Source organism: Ochotona princeps, chromosome 1 (assembly GCF_030435755.1).
Source record: "Ochotona princeps isolate mOchPri1 chromosome 1, mOchPri1.hap1, whole genome shotgun sequence".
NCBI lineage: Eukaryota > Metazoa > Chordata > Mammalia > Lagomorpha > Ochotonidae > Ochotona > Ochotona princeps.
The window spans coordinates 53,684,142-53,710,698 of record NC_080832.1 but is presented as its reverse complement, the minus strand read 5'-3'; the positions used below and the strand labels follow the sequence as shown (position 1 = coordinate 53,710,698).

Genomic DNA, 26,557 nt, shown 5'->3' with positions numbered 1-26,557 from the left:
TCCCAAATGGCTGTGAGCTGAGCTGATTCCAAGTCAGAAGTCAGGAACTTCTGGGTTTCTCACATGGATACAGGGTTCCAAGGTCTTGGGCCATCTTCTACTGCTTTCCTAGGTCACAGGCAGGTTGCTGGATAGGAAGTGGAGTAGCCAGGACAGGAAGCGGTGCCATATGGGATCGTAATGCATTCAAGGTGAGGATTTAATCACTAAGCTATTGTGCCGGGCCCAAATAAACTTATCTTTAAAGTTTCATTTTTCCATAAAGTATGCTTGTATATCCTCTGATTCCTAAAATTGTACATTTTCCACTGACCATTCTCTTTCATTTATTTCATTAGTTTATCTGTCCTTTTCTAGATACTTCTTTTTAAAAGATGTATTTATTTTTATTGGAAGGGTAGATTAGGTTTACAGTGAGAAGAGGAGACAGAAAGATCTTACATCCATTGGTTCACTCCCCAAATGGCCGCAAGGGCCAGAACTAAGCCAATCTGATGCCAGGAGCCAGTAGCTTCTCCCAGGTCTCTCAGGAGGGTGCAGAATCCCAAGACTTAGGCCTTCGTTGACTGCTTTCCCAGGCCACAAGCAGGGAGCTAGAAGGAAAATGAAGCAGCTCGACCACAGAATGTGGTTAAGAAATCGCATTTGTTTTCAACATATTGGTTACTCAATACTATATCAATTAATTCCACAACGAAGTTAATTGTTGGTGAGGGTATGTTGGAGCTTTTAATTGATCGGAATGATACTCTGCTGGTTCTGCCCTTGGACCAGACAGGGTCTCCCCAAGAAGTCGAGGAATTTGACTGGACTATAAGATGTTGGACTCTATGTATAGTTTATGCTTTCAAAGAGGGAATCTCAACTGAACTTGAACTGCGGTTATGCAACAAGGTGGAGTAATCCACCATGAGGGGAGGGTGCAGGGAGGGGTGGGGAGAATCCTAATACCTATGAAACTGTGTCACATAATACAATGTAATCAATGAATAAAAAAAAAAAGAAAAAGAAAATGAAGCAGCTGGGACACGAACCAGCACCCATAAGGGATCACTGTGTGTGCAAGGTGAGGATTTGGCCACTATGCCATCAAGGCACCAGGAATTGTCAAGAGAGAAAGAGAGTAAGACAGAAAGAGAGAAGAGAAGAGAAGAGAAGAGAAGAGAAGAGAAGAGAAGAGAAGAGAAGAGAAGAGAAGAAGAAAGATATTATTTGAAAGGCAAAGAGTTTTTAGAAAAGTCCCAAAATTACTATGTTGTGCCTCATTTTCCTCACACTTGATCTTAGCCAAAAAGCTGAGAAGCGATGCCACACTTTCTCCTGTTTGTTTTAAATTCCTTCTCAAGTGTGGACCAATTGATCAACTTTCTGGAGCTCTTCTTAGTGTTGTCTTTGCATCTGTTTTCACTCACCTAAAACTTGACTTTCTCCTTCCTATGTGCCAGACATTTTGCTTGCCTTTGTTCATACTATTTCCTGTTCTGGAAGGTTTTTATTTATTTATTTTTCTTTGTCTCTTTAAAGATTTATTCAGTTTGGGCCCAGCGCGATAGCGTAGAGGTTAAAGTCTTCGCCTTGAACGCGCCCCGCGATCCCATATGGGCGCCGGTTCTAATCCTGGCAGTTCCGCTTCCCATCCAGCTCCCTGCTTGAGTCCTGGGAAGGCAGTGGAGGACGGCCCAAAGCCTTGGGACCCTGCACCCAGGGGAGACCCGGAAAGAAGTTCCTGGCTCCTGGCTGTTGTGTTCACTTGCGGAGTGAATCAACAGATGGAAGATCTTCTTTGTCTCTTCTCTTCTATGTACATCTGCATAAGTCTTAAAACACACACACACAAGATTTATTCAGTTCATTTGAAAGGCAGAGTTACAGAAGAGATCTTCTAGCTGCTGGTTCACTTTCCCAAATGGCCAGGCCTAGCTCTGGGTCTCCAACATGGGTGGCAGGGATAGGGTTGTCTTTTGTTGCTTTTCCAGGTGCATTAGCAGGGAAATGGATTGGAAGTGCAGCTGCAGGGACTCATCCTGTGACCTAGGCAGTGGCTTAACCGGCCCCAGCAGGTCTTCTTGATTGTGAAAGTTTTGGAAACCGTCCCTTCACTCCCAAGCCAAAGTTATTCCATGAGTTACACCAGAATTTGAATTGTTTTCTTTGTCTCATTCTCCGCCTCCTGCCTATGATAGTGTTAGCATCTTTTTTCAGTGACATTTTCTGCAGTGTCGCATGAGGGAAGATCATTTAGAAGTTCCTTTCCAGGGCCCTAGCGGCTAAATCCTCACCTTGAAAGCACAGGGATCCCATATGGGCACTGGTTCTAATCCTGGCAGCCCCACTTCCCATCCAGCTCCCTGCTTGTGGCCTGGAAAGCAGTTGAGGACGGCCCAAAGCCTTGGGACTCTGCACCTGCGTGGGAGACCTGGAAGAGGCTCTGGGCTCCTGGCTTGGGATCAGCTCAGTTGCAGACATTGGGATCAGTTGAAGAGTGAACCAGCAGATGGGCAATATTTCTGTTACTCCTCCTTGTAAATCTGACTTTCCAATAAAAATAAATAAAACCTTAAAAAAAAAGTTCCTTTCCAGCTGCACCATCCATCCTCCAGTCACTCAGAGCCATGGGCTTTCCTATGTCTTAGAAAATCTTTCAAAATATTTTTGAATGTGGGCCATATTGGAAGCTAGTCATAATTTTTAAAATACTGACAGGAATAGTGGTGGGAGAATATTTTAGGTACACTCCCAAGGATGAGTTGGATACTAAAACAAAAGAAAAGGAGAAAAAAAAAGCAAGGGCGGAGAGGGCTATTATTTATGAGGGTGGGAGGGTGTAAGGAGATAGTCAATACTTTGTTCAAAGATGACGGCCCACCGAGCCACCTCCAGGTTATCTGGATTTCAGTGTATCAATCACGTGCGTTAACTTTCCAAGCCAAGGGAATGATACACATCATAACCGTCTCCCCGTTCCTCAAAGCTTTGCGTTCCCTAGCGGCCCTCGAGAGCCGAGAACTCTCCCTTCCGCCGCCAGAGCAGACCTTTGCCCCGCCCACCCTGGGCGGCGCGTTGCACGCTGGGAAATGTAGTCTTCGGCCGCTCCGGAAAAGTCTGAAAGGCACGGAGTTCAGGCAGCCAGCTTCTCTTGTTCTGGAGGTCACGTTCCTTGGTTGTTCTCTCTATCACTCGAGAGGAGCCGTCAGCGAGCGAGTACGGTTAGATTGGACTGTGCCACAGCCTCTGTTCTGTGTTTCAATATAGTTTTCCTCTTCCTCTCTTCAAGATGGCGGCCTCCTGGTCGCCCTTGGTTACCCTGCGCTCCTTAGCGCTGAGCCGGCTGAGAGGGCGATGTTTGGGTTTCGGGGCCTGGGTCGCCGCTCTTGCTCCTCTAGCCACCGCCCCAGGAAAGCCCCTTTGGAAAGGTCAGTGACTGTGACATGAGTAGGCTGAGCGTCTGGGGTCACTCTTCCGCTCCGCGTCGCCCCCAGCTGCCTCCGGGGTTCATGGCATTTCGGAACTGAGGGTGCCTTCAAGAGGTGTTTCTGTGTCTCTTTATTCTGCCTGTGCCTGAAGGGAGGCCTGAGCGCAGAGGGCTCTAGCCCGGAGAGACTTTCTTTCTGAGGGCCAGAGGTGCCTGGCCCTTGTCCGACATGAGAGACCCGTTGAACCAGGTGTGACAGTGACTGACTCGAAGGACCCCCAAGTGTGGGTCCCCGGCACTACGACCCTTTCCCAGACTATCCCGGCTGGCCAGGGGGCTCAGGAGGAGCTCCGCCTCCGACCCCTGCAGGCCCCTGGCTCCCGGGATTCTGGGAATGCCAAGTCCGGAGCGTTCTCAGAATGTGGGTTCGGTTCTTTTCAGGGGGGCGGGGGTGTAGGGTCTTCGGGGGTGAGGTGAGGGTGTTTTTCTCCGGGATTCATTCATTCATTCGTTCTGTATGCATTCATGAGGGAATGAATGTGGATTCTTTTGCTTGGCCTCTAGCTGGACAGCAGGATACAGAGGGGCAGGGAGCTTGTGTAAGGTTTCCTCCGCGCTAGGCGCCGTGATTGGTACCTCATGGGCAGATAGGGTTTTTGAATGAGGTTGTTCTGGTTGCCCCTCCCCTCCATATACCTTTCTCATCTCCAAGCACCCCTTCTTACATACTTAATACATGGATATACTGTAATAAATATATGCCTTTATGAATTGATACTCATTGGCCAATTGAGCTAAGAAAACTTTAGTCCATTTTCATCGATAATGGATACTGCAAGTGTGGTTAGGTCACCTTAGATTTTTTCTGCAAAAATCAGTTTATGCACCTTGTATGATAAACCAGGATATAATATGTACTTTGTATAATAGGACATAATACGTAATTTTATTTCAGCTATTATTTTTGGAATAGTTCATACAATAATGATCTACATTTTTTTTAAAAAAAATGCAGTATTGAGCATAGTAAAATGTAGAATTTTTCTTTTTATTGCTTTTTAGTTGCTTAGCTTTCCTGCCCCATAGGCAACTTCTCATACCGGTTTATTCTTAAGCATACTCTTGTGCTGCCAGTTTATGTGTGCACAGAGGTACTTGTATGTAAATATTTGGATTTTAAAATCCAGTAATGGTAAAAAAAAAAAAAAAGAAACAGTAATGGTAACATACTAAGAAACTTCTATGCCTAGGACAGTTACTTCTATTACTGCTAATTTTATTTTCAATTTAGTATATATTGGAGATCATTTGTGATCAGCAAATGTGGAACTTCTTCATCTTTTAAACTGCTGAAATAGCATTGCAGGCTACGCATGAGCCATAATTGATGAAAATTAATGTAACATTTAAGGAATGTTGTTACCACAATGCATAAAACTTACTGTGTGCTTATTCTGCATCGTGTAATACAGTAAGTACTTTCTACTTATCGTATCTCATTTTGGAAATCGTGTGACTCTAAAGTTCCACAGGTGATGTAGTTACCAGGCGGCAGAAAGTGTGGGCTCAGGTACAGGCTATCCCTGAGTTTAGATCTGATCCTAAAGACCATGCTACTGCATTTATGCCCTCCTGTGCTCAAAATCCAGCCAGTTCTGATTTGGGGGAATTGATAAAATGCAGTTAGGGAAGAGGTCAAGGTAATTGTAATCTAACATGTTTCATTCCACTCTAAAGGAAATTTTGTCAAAATATTGTTCAGTATTTAGGAAGTCTGATTTACAATTTTGACTTCTGTCCTCTTCTTGATCTTGTGGAGGGGCATTATGTGTAGTTTATATTTGTGTTTCATCTCAGTTTTCTATTTTGAATTCTGTTATTTCCTACGGAGTAATGTGAGTGAAGCATTAGGTTAATGTTAAAGCAGAGAAAGAAACGAAGACAGGAATGAGGAGAGGAGGAGCATGTTCTTGGCTTTCTGTTTATGCCTTGTCTCAGCAGAATGCTCCTAAGCTTTCTAAAAATTAAAAATTTGCATGTCTTGAATTGCTTTAGCCAAAGCACCCTTAGAAATTGTTTATTTTGGGCCCAGCATGGTAGCCTAGTGGCTAAGGTCCTTGCCTTGAATGCTCTGGGATCCCATATGGGTACAAGTTCTTATCCCAGCAGCCCCACTTCCCATCCAGCTCCCTGCTTGAGTCCTGGGAAAGCAGCTGAGGACAGTCCAAAGCCTTGGGACCCTGCACCTGCGTGGGAGACCTGGAAGAGTCTCTGAATTCCTGGCTTCAGATTGGCTCAGCTCCAGCCATTGCAGCCGCCTGGGGAGTGACCCAATAGGTGGAAAATCTTCTCTGTCTCCCCTCCTCTCTGTGTGTCTGACTTTGCAATAAAAAAAAAATTGTTTATTTTATACAGGCAACATAATATGCAGAGTGTACATTGTTACTGTGTCCTTCTGTATTACAGTGCTGTATTTTTAGGTATGGCTAGTAAATGATGACTCATATTTACCTTTAACTCCAAAATCTTTTTTTTGGGTCTATATACATAGGCAATTATTCCCAATTTGATATTAGTGTGAGCAGAGTTAAAACTCTCTACCCCTGTCCTGTGGCCTTAAGAACTGGCATAATTTATTGGTAATACAAATTAGCTTAATTTTTTTGCCATTTATTTGAGAGAGAGATTGAGCAGTTAGGAGAGAGACAAATATGCAGAAGGAAAGAGCTCTCATCTGCTTGTTTACTCCCCAAATGCCTGTGATGGCTGCGGCTGGCCTTCAACTCAATCCAGGCCTCTCACACAGATGGCAGGGAGCCCCATGACAGGAGCCAAAATCTTCCTCCTCTCAGGGCACACATTAACCGGAAGCTGGAGTGGGAAGTGGAATCCATGCATGAAGCCAGCACCTTGACATGGGATGTGGCTGTCCCAAGTGATGGCTTCACCACTGTACCCCAGCACCTGCCCCCTGAATCTTTCTTTTCACAATACACGGTTTTGTAGGTGGTACAACCACCCCCCATGAAGCTGGAGTCCCGTATGGGTGCTGGTTTGTGTCCTGTCTCCACTTCCAATCCAGCTCTCTGCTAAAGGCCTGAGAAAAGCAGCAGAAGATGGACAAGCACTTGGTCCCCTACCACTCACGTGGGAGACCCAGATGAAGCTCCAGGCTGCTGGTTTTGGCCTCGCCCAGACTTGCCATTGCCATCTGGGGAGTAAACAAGCAGATGTCTCTTTCTGTAACTCTGACTTTTAAAAAAATATGTGTATCTTTTAAAAAAGATCACTTTTATTAACAAAAAAGAAACTACAGAACTAATAGACGTAGAGTTTGGAAATTGATATTTCAGTTTGAGACCTGGAACTGTAATACACTATATAAATCCTCTGATGAAAAATCATTTAGGTTTGGCTTGAATGTATCCCACCTTTGATTTCCCAAAGTCATGTTTATAATTTTCTGATGTTTGACCAAGATTTGTCTAAAATCATGTTCTGCTTTAGAAACATCTAGACAGATTCTTCCTGCTGGGATTTGTCTCCTTTGCTCACATTCCTCTGTTGGGGTCCCATTTCTTCTTTCCTTCTTTCTTTCTTTCCTTTTTTTTAATTGTTTATTTTTGAAAGGGACAGAGAGCGAGCGAGAGCTTCCATCTCCTAATTTGCTCCCTAAGTGTTAGCAACAACCAGGGCTAGGCCAAGCCAGAGCCAGAAATTCCACCCCATCTTCCACATGAGTGGCAGGCTCTAAGTTCTTGATCCATCATCTGTTGGCTCCCATGCTGCCTTAGCTGCAAGCCAAATTGGAAGCAGAACACTTGAAAATGAGGTGCTGGCATTGCAAGTGGCAGCTAAACTCACTGTACCACCATGCTGCCTCCTGCTCACTTCTCTTCCTTGCTGCATTCCAAGAGGCTATTCTCTCTTAACAACTTATCTATCTAATCTTGACCAGGCAATTGTCAATGTGTGAAAGTATGAAGGTGTATTGTTTTTAAAAAGATATATTTATTTTTATTGGAACAGCAGATCTACAGAGAAGGAGAGACAGAAAGATCTTCCATTCTATGGTTCACTCCCCAAGTGGTCGCAATGGCCAGAATTAAGCCAATCCAAAGCCAGGAGCCCAGAGCCTCTTCTGGGTCTCCCACGCGGGTGCAGGGTCCCAAGGCTTTGGGCTGTCCTCAATTGCTCTCCCAGGCCACAAGCAGGGAGCTGGTTGTGAGCTGGAGCAGTCAGGACATGAACTGGTGACCTTATGGGATCCTGGTGGATGTAAGGCAAGGATTTGGCCACTAGTCTACTGTGCCAGGCCCATGAATGTGTATTTCTTTCTTCCTTTATTTTTTTTAAAAAGGTTTATTTTATTTTTATTGGAAAGGCGGATATACAGAGAGGAGAGACAGAGAGGAAGATCTTCTGTCCGATGGTTCACTCCCCAAGTGAGCTGCAACGGCTGGAGCTGAGCCAATCCGAAGCCAGGAGCCTCTTCCAGGTCTCCCACGCAGGTGCAGGGTCCCAAGGCTTTGGACTGTCCTCAGCTGCTTTCCCAGGACTCAAGCAGGGAGCTGGATGGGAAGCAGGGCCGCCGGGATTAGAACTGGCGTCCATATGGGATCCTGGCGCGTGCAAGGCGAGGACTTTAACCACTATGCTATAGTGCCGGGCCCAAATGTGTATTTCTTTTTTTTTTTTTTTTAATTTTTTTTTTAATCTATTTTATTGTATTGTTGTTGACAATCTTTACATAGTTAATTACAGTTAAAGAAAGAAAAAAAAAAGGTTCAGGGGGATAGGGAAGTGGGTAATACTATTATGTCCATATTGTTTCCATCATGTATCTGAGGTAAAGGGGAATATTGAGGGAGAAGCCCCACCCAGTTTCCCGCCCACCCCGAGTCCCAGATGTGGGGCATGCTCTGAGATATGTGCTCGAGTGGTGTTAATAGTTCTCCGGTTATGAATCGCTGCCAGTTTCGCTCGATGAGGTCGTCCACTGATTGATATGGTCCATCATAAAGTCTCCGTTTGCCCCATATTTCGCTGCCAACATATAGCTGAGATGAATGATTGATCTGCTCTGTCTTCTGTCTTTTCTTGATTAGAGTTCTGAGTCCAGCAGTTCGATTGGGGAGATCTCCAAAGAAACTTTGAGGTATTCCCAGACTAGTTTCTTGCATGTTCTAGCAAGCACAGGGCCTGGCACAGTCCATCACCCCGATCAGCTGGTGGTTTCAATTGCTGGGTTGGTTCTGTTTTCAGTCCCGAGTTGCACTGGAACCAATGGGTGTTGCAGTCCAGTCTGGTTCGGCCCTTACATCAACCAGTGGGAGCTGCAGCCTAGTCGGGGCGACCCACAATAACCCCCACCAGGCCCGCCCCCTACCCTGGTTTGCCAGTATGTATAGCAGAAGACCAGTCTGTCCCCCATCCCATTTGGCTCTTGTACTTGTCAATGGGTATTAAAGCTTAGTTCTATCTAACCAACTCAACCATCCAGCCCTCACGGGTGTTGTTGAGTGCCTCTCTATCTAGCCATTCCAGCCCCCGTCCTAGTTTTCATGCCCTCCTGCGGGAGTAGTGACCCAAGAAGGGGGAACCCACTTTTTCCCTTTCAGGTCTCTGTCTCGGTTTGTGCACTCTTTAGGTGGTTCTGTGATTTGACTTGACAGAATTAATCCCCAGTGCCAGCTTCTGCAGCTATGCCCATACATCCCTCACCCACTCTAATTTATGCTTGCACCAGCAGGGATAATCAGCCCAGCCTGGCTTTTCCCTGGTCTAATCCACATGCAGCGCACAGGTGATGTAGCCTTGCCTAGTCTGGTCTGTCTCTATCCCAGCCCACGCTCTCCAGTGGGAGTAGCTGTCCAGCGAGGGGACCAGCCCCTTAATCCCCCTGCCGGCTCTGCCCCTCCCTTCCTGGATCTCACGTGTGCTGGTTGGATGCTGCAGTCAAATCCAGTACAGGCAACCACGCCCTGGCATTCCATAATGTGTACTTGTTTTGTCGCGACCAAACCCGGCTCATCCCACACTCTGTTCTGGTGATCGGATTTGCCAGTGGGTGACATGAACTGATTGAGCCTGGTCTGCTCCTGACCCATGCTGAATGTGTGCCAGTGGGAAACTTTCCATGGCCTATTCTGGGCTGTTTCCTATCATGCTTCTTGCGCTAACCTGCAGGGATTGTGTCCTGCCACAGGAGTTGCCCAGGCTCCTCCATCAGAACGCCTCCCAATGGCAGATTTTGCGCATGCCAGGGGGTCCTTGAGCAACTCTACCCAGTTCACCTCCTGTCCTAGCAGGAACAGTGGCTTTTCCTGGCTGGCTTTCACCCCATTCTGGTTCTTGTTGTTGGATGTTTCAGCCCGGCCATGGCTCGTCCATACCCACATACAACTCACGCATGGCTCAAGAGGGGATTGAGACCCAGCCTAATCAGTCCCACATCTACCCTCTGGTTCTTCATGACAGCAGATGGTGTTAGGATCTGAACTGGCCTGGTGCATCCAATCCCAGCCCACACTAGTGCCTCGGGTGACTACAACTGTTTCCTAGATAGAATGCAGCCCCCATTACAGCACACGCACCCCTTGGTGGGAACCTCAACCCAGTTAAGGTGTCCCCATGCCTCCCCAACTGGGCCTGTTCCTAGCCGTAGATCATGTGCCTGCCAGTGGTTGCTCTGACTCAGCTTATCTCAGTCCCTCACTTGCCCTGGCCTCTACCTTAGACAGTATGACTTAGCGTCCTTGACTCAAGTAGCTACCTAAGCAGCGATTCAGGCAACCAATACCCCACAGCTCCCTGGCCGGGCGGCCAGCAGACAGAGCCTGGCACCACATGGTGCCCTGGCCGCCCTGGGGGAGGCCGAGGACTCGTTCACTGCCTTGCGGCAGTGTCTTTGGCGTGAGCCCCCAGCATTGGGTCCGACCCGGCAGGGGCACCCCCCACAGCCGCCACACTGTGAGGAGCGTCACTTGCCCCCGAATCCCAAGGCCCGAACCCCCAAATGTGTATTTCTTATAGTGGTTTCTTCAGTGGCAGATTGTAATATATGTCTTAAATATGACCCTTGTAGATTCAATGTACAATTCTCATTTATGTAGGTATGCACATATGCAGTTTGAAATAACCAACATAGTGAATACATCTGATGTGTTTATAGTCTTTTGAAAGAGATAGATCCCTTAGATCTCATTATTACATGCTGCCTGAACAGAGTGAATATTAAGGAGTTACCCAGTATGCTAGGCCATGCCGATATTGCTGCAGAATAATTTTATTCAGATTTTCAGGCAGTATTTTACTGATTTGTTATTTTGAAATTTGAAATACTACTTCTTTCCTTTTGTAAAGTTATACACATTTAAGATAAACATCTTCTTGAGGAAAGAATGTTAACCAGGAAGCATTTAGTTTTAATTTTCATAATTTGTTCTATTTAAATCAAAAGCACCCTTTTAAAGCCTCTAAATCAGCCTTTTATAAATAAAGTAAATCATCTTGTGATGCATTCCTTGATGATGGCTTATGTTGTTTTTCTAAAGAAAGAGTTTAATTAAGATTTGATTTTCTTCCATTCCACGCTTCTCCTATTCATCACTGAATCACACACAGGTCTTCAACGTCACTGATCAGTTTGACTTTAAGGGGCCATTGATGATGGCCACAGTTTCTGATAAAGCAGCTGAATGTTTATCTTCTGAGTGTCATTAAAACCAATCGAGCGTAAAGGGGCTGGCTGTGGCCTTGGCATGGGTCTCTGTCGTGCAGCACAACAGTTCTGGTCAGTGGCTACTGTTCCCAGTTTGTGAAATTCATACAAATGTCTAAATAACCCATGAATAATTGTGAGTACTGTATTTGAATGGCTGTTTAATCAATATGCATTAAAATCTAATTACAGTAATGAAGTTTACTGCTGAAATTTTAATCCAGCCCTTTAGAAATATTAAATGTGCTTTTCCTGATTGTGCATTTTTTCTCACAGCAGTTGGGTAAACATTTTAAACTAGGAATCTAAATTCCTATATAGTTTTGATTTCACTTAACTAGACATGTGTTCTTTTTGGCAACAGTCTTCTTTCTCTTTGTGAAGAAGTGAAGCCTCATTATTCCATAACTGTTATTTTGAAGAATTTTGATCCATTCTGTGTTAGGACTGGTGAACATATGGGATGCCAGATGACTAATAAAGCCTGACCTGAGAAGATTGGAGTGTAGATTTGGTTTCAGTCTGTACTACAGGACCAATCATTTAATTTTTAAAAAAAGATTTATTTATTTTTGTTGAAAAGGCAGATTTACAGAGAGGAGAAACAGATCTTCCATTCACTGTTTCACTCTCCAAATGGCTGCAATGGCTGGAGCTGAGCTGATCCCAAGCTAGGAGCCAGGACATTTTTCCAGGTCTCCAAGACGGGTACAGGGTCCCAAGGCTTTGGGTCATCCTCTGCTGTTTTCCCAGGCCATAAGCAGGAAGCTGGATGGGAAGCGGAGCAGTCAGGTCAAGACCCAATGCCCATATGGGATATCCGTGCTTGGAGGTGGAGAATTAACCAGCTGAGTCATTGTGCCAGCCCCAAATTATTTACTTTTGTATTTCTATCTCCTCATCTGTAGAATGGGATTAGGTTTCCTAATTCTGCCTGCTCTGCAGAAGCACTTATAAGGCTCAGATAGGTTAGCATATAAGAAAACCCTTAGGAAACTATGAGAAATGCTGCATAGGGGCCAAGTGTAGAGGAATAGCCTCATCTCATCAGGGTACTGATTTGAGTCTTGGTTGCTCTGCTTTTCATCCAGCATTTTAGCAAAGAAGCAGATGGTGGCTAAAGTGTGTGGGACATTGCTATCCACCTGGGTGGCGGCCTGGATGGAATTCCTGGCTCCTTGAGTCAGCCTGGCCCAGCCCTGGCAGTTGTGAGAATTGGGAGTCAACCAGGCAATGGAAAAATCTGTATCTTTTCTTATTTATCACTCTGTTTTTATCAAATAAGTAAATAGCACAAAAAATAGTATCTCATGTATATTCTAATAGAAAAACCAAGACTTCATTGGTTTAAAAAAAGAAATGTTATATAAATGTGCAGCTATGCTAGGAATAAATTAAAATAGTAATACAGAGGCAGTGGATTCCAGTCAGCGATTAGAAATGGAACGAACCCAGCTCTACACAGATTTACTAAGGCCATTCTATTTCTGGTAAATTTTGGCATTGGCAAAGGAGCCAGTCTGATTTCAGTGCTTTGAATTCTAGAAAGTGTAGTTTTGATTTTTCTCACACTTTGCAGAGGGCCCTGTAGATAACCACGGATGGGTTTTGTTCTCCAGGACTTCCCTGCCTTTTTGTCTGGATGCTCCGCACCTGGAGGCTCATAGGAATTGGGTATTGCTGTTTTCATCATGAGGTTTCCAAGAAAGCTGTTGAGATTTGACATACAGTATGTAGATAAATCACTCAGGTTATTTCTCTCCATCTAGTAAGAAATGGAAAAGTATTTTCCATGATTTTTTGTGCAGCAAGCTATAAAGACATCAGTGCATAGAACTGGAGAACTGAAGAGGCTGTTTGGGTTATGTTGATATTACACAGGCATGTAGTTTATGTTCTTATTTGGATAACCCTAATTGTGAAAAACTCTATGCTTAAATTTGAGTCTTTCTGTAACTTCTCTCCGAGGCACAACATCGATAAAATGTTCTTAATTTCATGTGAGACAGATGTTTATACCTATCAGCACTGCTAGTATCTAATTCACTTACTTACCCATGCATGCATCAGATTATTGAATGCTACCTTGTCCGAACTCTACCTGCCTACCTTTAAAACACTGAAGACTTACTATATTTCTCTCATTCATTCATTTCCCATATATCTCTCGATGTCATCTATATACTACACAGAGGTGCCGGGATGTTATTCAGCCTCAGCATCAACTGTTCTTTGTTTTATCACTAGTCTCATTGCATGGTTTATGGATGTGTGAACTCCTTCCCTTCTTGAGATTACAATCTGCAATATGCTTTTTGAATGCCCTTCTGAATGCAGGGTCCCTAGACTTTGGGCCATCCACTGCTTTCCAGGCCACAAGCAAGGAGCTGGATGGGAAGTGGGGCTACTGGGATTAGAACCAGTGTCCATATGGAATCCCTGTGCGTACAAGGCGAGGACTTTAGGTGCTAGATTAGTGTGCTAAGCCTATTAATATTTTTTTTGTTATTCTTTCTTTAAAAGGACTTATTTAATTATTTATTTGAAAATCAGAGAGGTAGATGTGGAAGAATGAGAGAAAGGGAAAAAGAGAACTTCCATCTGCTGGTTCACATTCATGTCTCTCAAGTGAGTGACAGACTGAATTAATTCAGCCGTAGGTTGCTTCTTTCCAGGCACATTAACAGGGTGCTGGATCAGAAGCACAATAGCCAGAGTTCATACTGGTACTAATTTATGTTTTAAGATTTAAAAACTTAAAAATTGCGGGAAATGCACTGGGTTGAAGCTGCTGCTTGTGATGTCAACATTTCAGATTGCAGTGCTGGTTCAAGTCCTTGCTGCTTTGCTTCCAATCCTGCTACTGCTCTTCAGAGACAGCAAATGATTGCTCACATATGTGAGTCTGTGATACCCACTTGGGAGACCAAAATGGGGTTCCTGGCTCCTGCTTCAGCCTGGCCCAGACTTGACGGTCGCAAGTATTTGGATAGTGAATCAGTCACCAAAAGATCTTTCTTTTTCTGTTTCAGGTAATTGAATGTATCTTTCATAAAAATTGTGGGATAAAGCTCCTGTTGATAAAGCTCCTGTAAAGTTAATGAATATTCCTAAAACTCATCAACTTTTCTGCAAGAAATTGAACAAATACCAATCCCACAAAGTGCTCCCATAAAAGAGGGGCAGCAATTCTTTGTGTGCCCTGGTAAAGTGGACAGGGTTGCTGTGGTAGGAAGACTAACTAACCGGGTTACTTGGAGAAAGGCTAAAACCATATCGAAGATTGTGTGAGATTTCAGTGTCTTGTACTCAGATGCAAATACAAGAAAATTTTGGCCAAGAAGGGATGTGGCCCTTGTGGAGTTAAAGGGGCATGTGATCCAGTTTTAAATGTCATTATTTTAAAATGAAGACAACAAAATCCTTAAAAAAAAAAAAAAAAAAAAAAGGCTTATAAGGAGAGAGAGAATGTTTTTATTCATTGGTTTGCTTTTGAAATAGCCACAACAGCTTGGACTAGGCCAAGCCAAAGCCTGGAGTCTGGACCTCCATTTGGTTTTCCCTCATGGTTAGCAGGGGTCCCAGGAACTTGGACTATCTTTTGCTGCTTTCCCACATGTGTTAGCAGCATGCTGGATTGGAAGTGGAGTAGCCAGGACTCCAACTGGCACCTATATGGGTGTGTCAAAGGCGGTAGCTCAACCAACAAGCCGCAACATTGACCTCCAAACAACAAAATATTAAAGCTGTGTTTACATAATGATGGCAGAAAACAAAGCAATCGCACACTTTCATCAGAGCCCAAGAAAACTCAGTTTTACCCCTGGGAGAGGTTAGAAGCAAATTAGAAGTGATTGTTGAAATACTATGTAGGAAGTTTTAATGAAATGTAATCATTCAGAGGCTAACACTTGAAGGTACTGGCCACATCTTCTAAGCAAAAGGCCTGTGGAATTTAGTAGAGTTTTCATGAATTGGTTTAGGAGTAAATAGTGCAATCTGGTTCGAAACTGAGGTATTAGAAAGACACAGAGTCTTTAGGCCTTTGAAGTTCTTCCATTTATGTTTGCAGATTAGCGCTGGAATTTCAGAATGGCATTTTCCCCACTGTCCATTTGGAGTACAATAAGACAAATTAATACAAATCAAAATAATATGGCAGCAGCATCACATAATTTGTGTACGCTGATGTAGTAACAGACTTAATTTAATGCAGCTTTTGAGAAGGCTTTTGTATTTCAATTTATACAGCTGCTCTCCAGGGCTAAGCTGGCCAATCTCAGCCTTGCGTATCTTGCCTGATTGATTCTCCCCCCCACCCTATCCTCTCTCTCTCCCATCCTCTCTCTCCCATCCTCTCTCTCTCCCATCCTCTCTCTCTCTCTCTGCTGATTCGCTGAATCCATTTCAGTGCCCCTTGATTTTCTGTTCTGAGAAGTGGGAGTGAAGCTTGCACTAGTACCTAATGATGGTAGGCTGGTGAAATTACAAGTGGAAAGGAAGGACTTCCAGCTCTCCCTGGGCAGATGAAAAAAAAAAAGTCAAACCAAAAAACCAACATGCGTGCCCTTCAGGTCTGACAGTTCTTGTGAATAACTTAATAAAATGAGATATTTCAAAAGTGAAATCAGGAGCGTGAAGCCTGAGGAGTAGCTGCAGGACTTGGCAGCAGTTGGCCTTAGGAGGACCTGGGCAGAAGCCATGTCACATGGGTTAGCAGTAAAGGTAATGTGGCTGGTTTGGCTGTGATGAGGAGAGCAGGTGAAGAGGCAGATGTCCCATGGCTGTGGGGTCAAGGAAATTTAGCTGTGGCTGTTAAAAAACACAGGAAATGAGGTGGGCACAGGGTGTGGTAGTTAAGTGACTGCTTTGGTCACATCCCCCATTGGGAGATACAGTTCAAGTCTTGGTTTCTCTGCTTGTGATTCCAACTTCCTGTTAAGGTGCCTCCTGGAAGGCAGCAGATGTAGCACCAACTAGTTGAGTCCCAGACACCCACGTGTTCCTTACACAGCCCCAGGGAGTGAACTAATGGATGGAAGATTATCTCTGCCTTGCAGCGCACACACATGCACACACACACACACACTCACACACACATACACTCAAGGATTCTGATATTCCCTTGTCACCCATGTCATGTGGTGGACCCTGGTTCATTTCTGGAATTGATGAATGCCTTTTGGAGAGCAGAGGGACAACAGTCTTGTAAGGCAGGCAAGAGCTGTTTTGAGGACTCCTTGATCCCCAACTTGAGGATACTGTCTGCATCAAGGGCTCCCAGAGGAGCTGCAGGTTTGTTGATTCTCCAGGAGGACTGACAGGACTCGGTGCCAAGTTGTCCTCACAGCTATGATTTATTACAGCATCAGAATCAGAGCAAAATCAGCAAAGGGAAAAGGAGCAGGGAGCAGGGCCTGGAGGGTAGCTGGAGGCGTACAATACACACTTATTTCTACGAGCAGGCAGTCGTGAGAACAAGCGTGAAGTGTTTGTCAGGGACACTCACTAGAGATGTAACACCTTCAGTGTCTTATATGGGGAGATCATGAAGTGGGTACCAAAATGCCGGGCTTATAGAAATGGTATTTTTTTTTTTAAAGATTTTATTATTATTGGAAAGCCGGATATACAGAGAGGAGGAGAGACAGAGAGGAAGATCTTCCATCCATTGTTTCACTCCCCAAGTAAGCTGCAACGGCCAATGCGCGCCAATCCGATGCCGGGAACCAGGAACCTCTTCCGGGTCTCCCACCCGGGTGCAGGGTCCCAAAGCCTTGGGCCGTCCTCAACTGCTTTCCCAGGCCACAAGCAGGGAGCTGGATGGGAAGTGGAGCTGCCGGGATTAGAAGCGGCGCCCATATGGGATCCCGGGGCTTTCAAGGCGAGGACTTTAGCTGCTAGGCCACGCCGCCGGGCCCCAGAAATGGTATTTTGCATAAGCTACTTTTGTTCATCAGACAGTGTAGGTGTAGGAAACCACTCTTAACATTCCTGGGCTGGTGAAAACTCTCATGGAGCTCAAGTTCCCAGGACCATTCAAGGCCGAGTCTCACAAACAGGCTGTCTTAATGGACAAGCAGTCTCACATTTTAAAGTGGGGAAATGGCATCAGGGGATGTTGGCAAATGCAGACAGTCTGGGTGAAAGAATGAGGATTCCCTGGGAATTTTTGTACATTAAAAAGGTGGTGCTACTAAAATTTGAAAGTCACTCCTTGAAACAGATGAATTTCAAATGTTAAACAGCACCCTACGGGAGACTATATGGACTAAGCTCCTGAGCAGGGCCTAACAGATAAAATGGAAATGGAGTCCGCTCAGTGCTGAAGTTCCACGTCACCAGCCAGTTGTTTATCTGACCTTCCCAGGAATCAGCCCAAAGTCTCCAGTGGGCCAGTTGTAGCTGCCAAGATAAGGAATCTCCTCTGCTTTTACCTTTGCAAGGAAAGTAGCTCATTTTTTGTGTCTGCTCTCCTCAGCCCCCTCTGGGAGGCCAGCCTCTGCTTGGCTCCTCAAAAGGTTCTTCCTGTTTAACGAAAAGAAATGTTGCCCAATTCTTTTCGTCTTGTCTGCCTATTAACATCTTCTTGTCTGCCTATTAACATCTTCACATTTGTGGTAGTTTTGTGTTTCGACCCAAGCAAGAATTTCATGAGCTCACACTTGGAGTTTACCAGAGTCATCTGTGGAGTTGGAGGAAGGTCTTTCAGAACTCACAGCTAGGGGAGTGGAGGCTAGGGGAGAAGGGCTACTGTGAGAGCCTGAGCTAAGTGGAAGGGTGAGGAAGCAGCTTAGGACATGGGTGTGCGATTGGGTAGCATTGATGATTCATTGGCTGAGCACCGGGTTGAGGGGTGGTGGGGAAAGGGGTGGAGTGAAGAAATTACTGTTCCTCTGAGCATTCTTTTTTTTTTTTTAAAGATTTATTTATTTTTTATTACAAAGTCAGATATACAGAGAAGAGGAGAGACAGAGGGGAAGATCTTTTGTCCGATGATTCACTCCCCAAGTGAGCTGCAATGGCCAGTGCTATGCCAATCCGATGCCGGGAACCAGGAACCTCTTCCGGGTCTCTCACATGGGTGCAGGGTCCCAAGGTTTTGGGCCGTCCTCAACTGCTTTCCCAGGCCACAAGCAGGGAGCTGGATGGGAAGTGGAGCTGCCGGGATTAGAACCGGTGCCCATATGGGATCCCGGGGTGTTCAAGGCGGGGACTTAGTTGCTAGGCCACGCCGCTGGGCCCTCTCTGAGCATTCTTAAACTTGGCTCATTCCAGAGCATTATAAAGGAGGATTTGCAGAAGAGTTTTCTGCTGGTTGTGGAAGTCTCAGATCCACTGGCATCCTTCAGTGTCTGACACTTTGACTTCATTCTGACTTTCAACCTGGAGTGAGCATCAAATCTTAGAGGTAAAAGGCTCTGTCGGTCCCACAGAATGTCCCCACTCCAGATTCCAATTGCAAATGAGGTGTCCAGGCTGCCTGCATGCTTGCCTGGTTCACTGCACATCTGGAAATTCCCATACCCTCCCTCCTGCTTTGTTTCTGTAGATTGCAAGAATGGGTGATAGAATATGCCCCTGGTTTATGATAATAAATACAACTCAGGAACAGCCAAATGGAAGACAGGGTATATAGAGGTGGGTGAGGTGGGCTGCGCCACCCTTCTCGTACTTAATGCAAAGGCTCTGCTCATCTTTTCAAGAGTATTTACCACTCCTCCTCCCTTCCTAGAGGTCAGTGGTTCTAACCCTCTTACCAGCTGATTGTTCCAGTTACCAGTCCTTTGCAGAGGGCCTTAGAGTAAACTCAGGTGTGGTGGTAAGGACTCCTTGCAAATAATGGCAGGCACTCCTATTAGAATGTTCTAAGGGTTTTAAGTGCTGTGGGCCAAGAACCAGGGACAAACACTAAATGTATTTATCACAGTGCTACATGGGCACATATCTGAAGCTGCTGGCTTCAGCCCTGGACCCTAGCTCCATCCTGCGTCCCGTGAGACCCCCCTGTTTCAGAGGACCCTTACTTTTCTTTTTCAGGTTTTCAGCACCCTATGTTATGGAACAAGCTAGGATTCTGTAACACAGAGCCGCCAAAACACATTGTTTTATAAAGAAGAGATAAGCTGTTCTAATTCATACCAGTTGTTGATCTTGTTTCATGGCTTCTCATTTATGGAAATGTATAGTGATGGAATACTGGGGTCTACCATGCCCAGATGTGGGGGTACAATGCAACATGCATCCCTGCTTCCAAACAAAAGACAGACTCCCAATGAAACTGTTGGAAATATGTAGACAATGGGATCCTGGACTGTCTGACATTGTCTGTACCAGCAGTGTTGGAGCACACTTAAATAAGAGACTGATGGAATTATGACTCCTTATGAAGGACTATACTGTTGTAGCAACATGGGGAAAATCTGTCGAGGGTGAGAGTTTGGAGGGGAATCCAAGTCCATATGAAATTGTACCACAAAATTCAAAAATTCAAAATAAAAATAAAACAAAAAGTCATTAAAAAAGAAGAGATAAGCTTATTTTTGTTGTGCACAACTGGCCATGTGGATGGTTTCAAGCTGGTTTGGCAGCTTGGCCTCCTTGTAGAACCAGGCCTGTGCATCAGGTCTCCCTGCCTTAACTTTCTGCACTTCCTTGCTCATTGGGCCATCCCAACAGGGTGGGGAGGCTAGAGATCACCTCACTCCATGTCGATTCTTAGATGGACTTTCAGCTGTGTTTAGGAGCCCAGCTGTCCTCAATTTAGTTGCCAAGGCAGGGGTGTGGAGGAGAGGTAAGAAATCAGTGAAGTTATGGGCCCAGTGTGATAGTGTAGTGGTTAAAGTCCTCACCTTGCACATGCTGGGATCCCATATGGGTGCCGGTTCTAATCCTGGCAATCCCACTTCCCATCCAGCTCCCTGCTTGTGGCTTGGGAAAGCAGCTGAGGACAGCCCAAAACCTTGGGACCCTGCACCTGTGTGGGAGATGCGGAAGAGCTCCTGGCTCCTGGCTTCGGATTGGCTCAGCTCTGGCCATTGCAGCCACTTGGGGAGTGAAGATCTTTGTCTCTGTCTTTCCTCCTCTCTGTATATCTGCCTTTCTAATAAAAATAAATAAGTCTTAAAAAAAAAAAGAAATCAGGAAAGTTAATTAGTTAACAGTTATAGGAGAAACCAACAAAAACTGATTCACAAGCGTATGTGTTGGACTCTTCAAGCTCATCATGGCCCCTGACCCCTGTTATACTCTAAGCTTCCTGGACTGTGGACCAGAGCCGTTCCAGAAGCAACAGTGTTTTTTTTTTTTTTCTAAAGATTTATTTATTTTTATTACAAAGTCAGATATACAGAGAGGAGGAGAGACAGAGGGGAAGATCTTCCGTCCGATGATTCACTCCCCTAGTGAGCTGCAATGGCTGGTTGTGCACCGATCTGAAGCCGGGAACCAGGAACCTCTTCCGGGTCTCCCACATGGGTGCAGGGTGCCAAAGCTTTAGGCTGTCCTCGACTGCTTTCCCAGGCCACAAGCAGGGAGCTGGATGGGAAGTGGAGCTGCCGGGATTAGAACCGGTGCCCATATGGGATCCCGGGGTGTTCAAGGCGAGGACTTTGGCCACTAGGCCACGGCGCCGGGCCCGCAACAGTATTTTCTCTGGGTGGACTGTCCTCCTATCTCCCCACACCCTACATTTAACCTCCCATCTCCTTATTTATAGCCAATGTAGTATCAATGTAAATAGCTAGTCTAACCCCAATTCATCAAAATACTCTCAGCTCTAGGTCCAGTGAAAATTTTCTGTCTTTTTTCTTTTTAAACATAAGATCACATGAAATTGCTTTCATTTATTTTTAATTTTATTTTTATTTGAAAGCTAGAGTTAAACGGGGAGGAGGAGAGAGGGAGAGAGCTCTTCCATCCGTTGTTTTCCTCCCCAAATGGTCACAGAAGCTGGAGCTGAGCTGCTCTGAAGCAGAAGCCTGGAGCTTCTTCCTGATCTTCCATGTGGGTGCAGTAGCTTAAGGACTTGAGCTTAAGGACTCTGCTGCTTTCCCAGGCTATTAGCAAGGAGCTGGATCAAAAGTGGAACAGCCAGGACATGAACTGGCACTGATATGGGATGCCAGCACTGCAGACAGAGGCTTAGCTTTTACTACATTGTGGCACTGGCACCCCACTGGGCATTTTCTTTAAAAAAATTTTTTTTTCATTGCAAAGTCAGATATACAGAAAGGAGGAGATACAGAGAGGAAGATCCTCCATCTGCTGATTTACTCCCTAAGTGGCTGCAACGATCAGAGTCAAGCTGATCCAAAGCCAGCAGCCACGAGCCTCTTCTGGGTCTCCCATGCGGGTACAGGGTCCCAAGTCCTTGGGCCGTCCTTGGCTGCCTTCCTAGGCCACAAGCAGAGAGCTGGATGGGAAGTGGGGCTGCCTGGATTAGAACTAGCCCTCACATGGGATCCCGGCACACGCAAAGCGAGGAACCTAGTGCTAGGCTACTTACTGCGCTAGGGCCCCGAGTGGGCGTTTTCTCACTGCTACTTAGATAGCTTTGCAAGAATTTGCCCCAGGACTTCGTCCTGCCCCAAACCGCTTTTTTCTAGCTTCCGTAGTGGCTCAATACACCCTTTTATTTCTGAATGCCCTCAGTCTCTAGGGTTTTGGTTTGCCTTAGACTAGCAGAAGAAAAGCAAATACATTCCATTAGAACTTTACACGCACATGAGAATCCTCACACAGAGGGAAGGAATGGCCAAAGTTCAAAGTTTTTTTGCTCTTGAAATAAAGAATGGTAGATTTTTGTGAAGAAATGACAAGACAGAGGCATCTGGCCCAAGGGCTGTGGATTCCAAGGGGCACAGTAGGAGCTCCACATGGAGGGTGTTAAGTCATTTGGAGAGAAGGGTCTTTTCGGTAAGTTAGTTTATACTGATCCATTGCACTGTAAGTTTTCAGTTGCTGACAACAAGGTGATCTTCTCATGCTGGCACAGGGAGGTGGTGGTCTTTCAGGAGTTTTCTTAATGGCTTGCTGCATGCAGCAAAGGATAGCTCAGGCAGCCCTTTCTGTAGCCACAGGTTCTCCAGTGCTTTCAACTGGAGATAATCAACATACCATTCAGCATGTTCTGGAGTAGATCTCCCTAATCCATTTCCAGCTGTAATCATCACACAGTTTTTCTTTCCTTTTTAAAAAATTTATTTTATTCATTTGAAATGCAGAGTTACTGAGAGAGGAAGGAGAGACAAAGAGGAAAGATCTTCCATCTGCTGATTCACATCCCAAATGACCACAATGGCTAGGGTTGGGCCAGGTGGAAGCCAGGAGCTTCTTCTGTGCGGAAAATAAGCTAGCAGGTGAGAGCCCTTGGGACTCATCTCTAAGTCTCTGTTTTAGGGCCCAAGACCAACATCTAGGCCTAACTCAATGTAAGAAGAACTAATGGACCAGGTGGTTCATTTAATGGAGCCAGGGTAAAGCAGCGACTCCAGCAGATTGGACATTCTAGAGAGCAGCGACAACAGCAACTTATGACTTGGGGCTTACTTCTTTTGATTAAATATGAAACAATTATGTTTATTGTATACTTTGTGTTTTATATTATGATGATCAAAAATGGCATTTGCAGAATCTACTCCAGTAGGTAACACTGATAACAGGTTAAAAGCTTTACTGCGACCCTTATGAAACACATGTGAAGCCTAATGACCGCTCTCAATTTGAAAGAGACTAAAATTGGGTGGGTGTTTTTGTTTACAGCCTATACTGTTTGGACACCAGAGAATGTGACCCCAGCTGCTGCTCCTGAGTCTTACTCCAAAGCCTTGGCTGCTTGTCATGGACCCCTGGACCACTATGACTTTCTGATTAAAGCTCATGAGCTGAAGGATGATGTACATCAAAGAAGAGTCATCCAGTGTTTGCAGAAATTACACGAGGACCTTAAAGGATACAGCATAGAGGCAGAAGACCTGTTTTCAAAGGTGAGGTTTTGTTTTGTTTTCTAAAATGTACTTGCTTATTTGAAAAAGCACAGCTTCAGGGAAAGAAGGATTGAGAGAGAGAAAGGGGTGGTGTGAGAACGTCCATTCATTTTGGTCCTCTTCCCAAATGACAGTGGTAGCCACATCTCTTCTAGGCGCAATCTTGTAGCCAGGAACTCCATCCAGGTCTCCCTCTTGTGTTGTCTTCCATTGCCTTGCCAGGTGCATTGGCATGAAGCTGGGTTGGAAACCAGCTCACTGGGCCTCAAGCCAGGGTACTGTGTTAGAGAATGCTGATATTCCAAGCAGCAGCTTAACCTACACCACAATGCTGGCCCCTTAAAGATGATATTTGTTTGATGATAAAGGTTTTTTTTTTTAATTACAAAGTCAGATATACAGAGAGGACAGACAGATAGGAAGATCTTCCGTCCGATGATTCACTCCCCAAGTGAGCCGCAACGGCCCCGGTGCTGTGCTAATCTGAAGCCGGGAACCTGGAACCTCCTCCGAGTCTCCCACACGGGTGCGGGGTCCCAAGGCTTTGGGCCATCCTCGACTGCTTTCCCAGGCCACAAGCAGGGAGCTGGATGGGAAGTGGAGCTGCTGGGATTAGAACCGGTGCCCACATGGGATCGCGGGGCGTTCAAGGCAAGGACTTTAGGCGCTAGGCCATGCCGCCGGGCCCGATGATAAAGGTTTTGAACAGTTAAAAGCACGTCAGTACATTAATACAGGAGACAGTCAAGAAACAGCTTGAGCATTTCCCACCAGTTCCTTTACACAGGCTGTTCTGAATCATTCTTTCTGACCTCATAATACTCCATCACATGCTTTTGCTTCAGAATGGGGTATTACAAATGCAGCCCAGGAGCCGGCACTGTAGCATAGCAGTAAGGCTGCTGCCTGTGGCGCCTGCATCCATGGGCTGTTCCTCTTCCAACTGAGCTATTTGTAGTAGACCTGGGAAAGCAGCAGAGGATGGCCCAAGTGTTTGGACTTCTGTACCCGCATGGGAGTCCTGGAAGAAGCTCCTGGCTTCTGGCTTTGGACTGGCCTAACCCTGGCATTTGCAGCCATGGGGGGTAGTGAACCAGCAGATGGAAGATTTCTCTTTCTTCCATCTCTCTGTGCCACTCTGTCTTTGAAATAAATAAATATATATTTTTAAAATGTAAAAATAAAAATGTCTCATTTAAGGGAGAGCATCCATGCAAGGTGCAGATTTCCTCTTCCTCTAGTTTAGGCCTCCCCCGGAAGGGGTCTGCAGTGGTGGAGGAGGAGTGTTGTGTGCTGCCCTCTTCTTCCCCTCTGCTTGCTTGCTTTGGGTAGGGTCAGAATGAGAGGAGGGAAAGATGAATGTATGACTGCAAGATTGCATCTGGCCGGTGAGCTGTGGGGCCTGTGTGTGTGTGGCCAGGCTGGCTGCTTGCTGAGGGCCACTCAGGTGGGTTCTTTAGGATGCCTGTGGGGACTGGCTGGCCATTCTTGAACTCTCATCTCTTTTGTTTATTTTTATTTATTTGAAAGGTGGAGTGGAGAGAAAGAAGGATAGAGAGAGAGGTCTTTCATCCTCTGTTTCACTTCGCAAATGGCTACAGCTGCCAGGGTTGAGCTAAGCCAAAGCCACAAGCCAGGAGATTCTTCCAGGTCTCCCATGTAGGTGGCAGGGGTCCAACCACTTGGACCATCTTCTGATGCTTTCCTAGGTGCATGAGCAGGCAGCTGGATTGGAAGCACAGCACAACCTGTACTCCTGTGGGATGCCGGCATTATAGGCAGAGGATTGGCTTGCTGTACCACAATGCTGTTTCTCTCACCCCCCAACAAATTCCTACTTTGATCAGTGCATTCAGCCATCAATTCCACTTTGGTTTTGGAGCCTTTCCTTCCTTCCTTTTTTCTTTTAAAGTAATTCTTGCATGAATATGATTAATATCCCCTTCTTTTTTCAAGATTTATTTATTTATTATTGGAAAGGCCGATTTACAGAGAGAAGAAGAAACAGAAAGAAAAATCTTCCATCTGCTTGTTCACTCCCCAAATTGCCGCAGTAGCCTAACTGAGCTCATTGGAAGCTGGGAGCCAGGAACTGTTTATCCGGATCTCCCATGTGTTTGCAGGGGCCCAAGGACTCGGGCCATCTTCCAGTGAATTCCCAAGGTACATGCAGGGAGCTGAATCAGAAGTGGAGCAGCCAGGACATGAACCAGTGTCCGTATGGGATGCTGGCATTTGCAGGCAGAGGATTAACCAGTTGAGCCATCACGTAGCTCCAGTTAGTGCCTGTTTTTAGAGTGTGGGAGAAATTTATCTCCTGTTGTTTCCATTTTGAGTTTTTCCTAAAGTTCTGTGGCAACAGAAAAACTCCCATTCTTTATGCTATTATGGAAACCAATGTCATCTTTAACTTTCAAGGGATATCTGTAGGGATAAGAAGCTACTTTTCCTTCAACTGGCCACACTCTTCTGTCCTGTGGCTGGAATCTTCTTTTAGTATGAAGTCTTCAGAAGAGAGGTACTGTGTAACATATCTTGGTAATACTTTATTTAAAACTCTAATAAAAGTAATTTTATGTTTTTTTGAAGCCCTTGAAAGTGCAATTAAATAGTTTTATTTTTATAGGAAGAGAAAGGCTCCCATTGTGTTAATATCTTTGGTAGAAAGGAATACAGACTTAGATTACAGAAAAGGATGGAGATTTAGAGTGAGATTATGGATGGAAGAAGCAAGGAATAGCATCTTCATTATCCTGGCAGACCCAGGGGTGCACTGCCTGCTGTAGCCAGCAGGACCTGGGTGGTTCACAGACCACAGGAAGCCATTTCTCAAACTTAGGGAACATAGAAAGCCTGAGATCTGGGTGCTGTGCTGGCAAATGCAGTGTTGGTGAAGCCCTACATCCTGTTACCTTGGGCTGCATCTGCACATGCTGGATGGGGCAAAGGTGCCCTAGCATCTTCTGTAAGGGACTGGTGCCACTCATGAGGTTTTGTGGTTCAGATGTGGTTGTCCATCAAAGGCTCATGCAAGATGAGTTTGGTCCCTAGCAGGACCATGTTGAGAGGTGCCTGGCATCTTGGTCAGTGGCTTTAAGCTGCTATGCCACAGTGCTGTCCCTGCCTCCCCTCCCCACAGAATGCTTTAACTGTGTGTTTTGATTATCCAGGAGTTGAATTTGAATTTCTTTCATGAGCTTTGTGCCTTGTTTTCTTTCCTGTTCTCTTCCTTTTGGAAATTTACCGCTATTTTTCCTCCTGCTTACTCTGTAGCATTGCAAAGGCTCATCTTCCAGGGGTTAGTGAACTTCCATGCACCACAGTATCCTTTAATCATTAGCTTAACTGGTTAGTAATTCACTGACCGTTTTGTTATTGTTTTGGCTTTAAAATCATTCACTGTTTAGGACCCTCCTCTCACTTGTCTACTCCTGT

At 45.4% G+C, this 26,557-nt stretch overlaps 1 protein-coding gene across 2 annotated transcripts in view; it reads left to right on the top strand.

Annotated features, from left to right (window-relative positions):
- The first annotated feature begins 3,100 nt into the window (after positions 1 to 3,100).
- AFG1L (AFG1 like ATPase) overlaps positions 3,101 to 26,557 on the top strand; it is a 187,153-nt gene continuing 163,696 nt past the window's right edge. Inside the window, exons 1-2 of one of the 2 annotated variants that reach the window (XM_004580338.4) lie at positions 3,101 to 3,413; positions 22,899 to 23,122. In XM_004580338.4, the coding sequence (XP_004580395.2) occupies positions 3,275 to 3,413; positions 22,899 to 23,122 (363 nt within the window). In that variant the 5' untranslated portion in view covers positions 3,101 to 3,274. Of the gene's footprint in view, positions 3,414 to 22,898; positions 23,123 to 26,557 lie in introns of those variants that run through there. The other variant, XM_058660044.1, reaches the window with a different exon arrangement.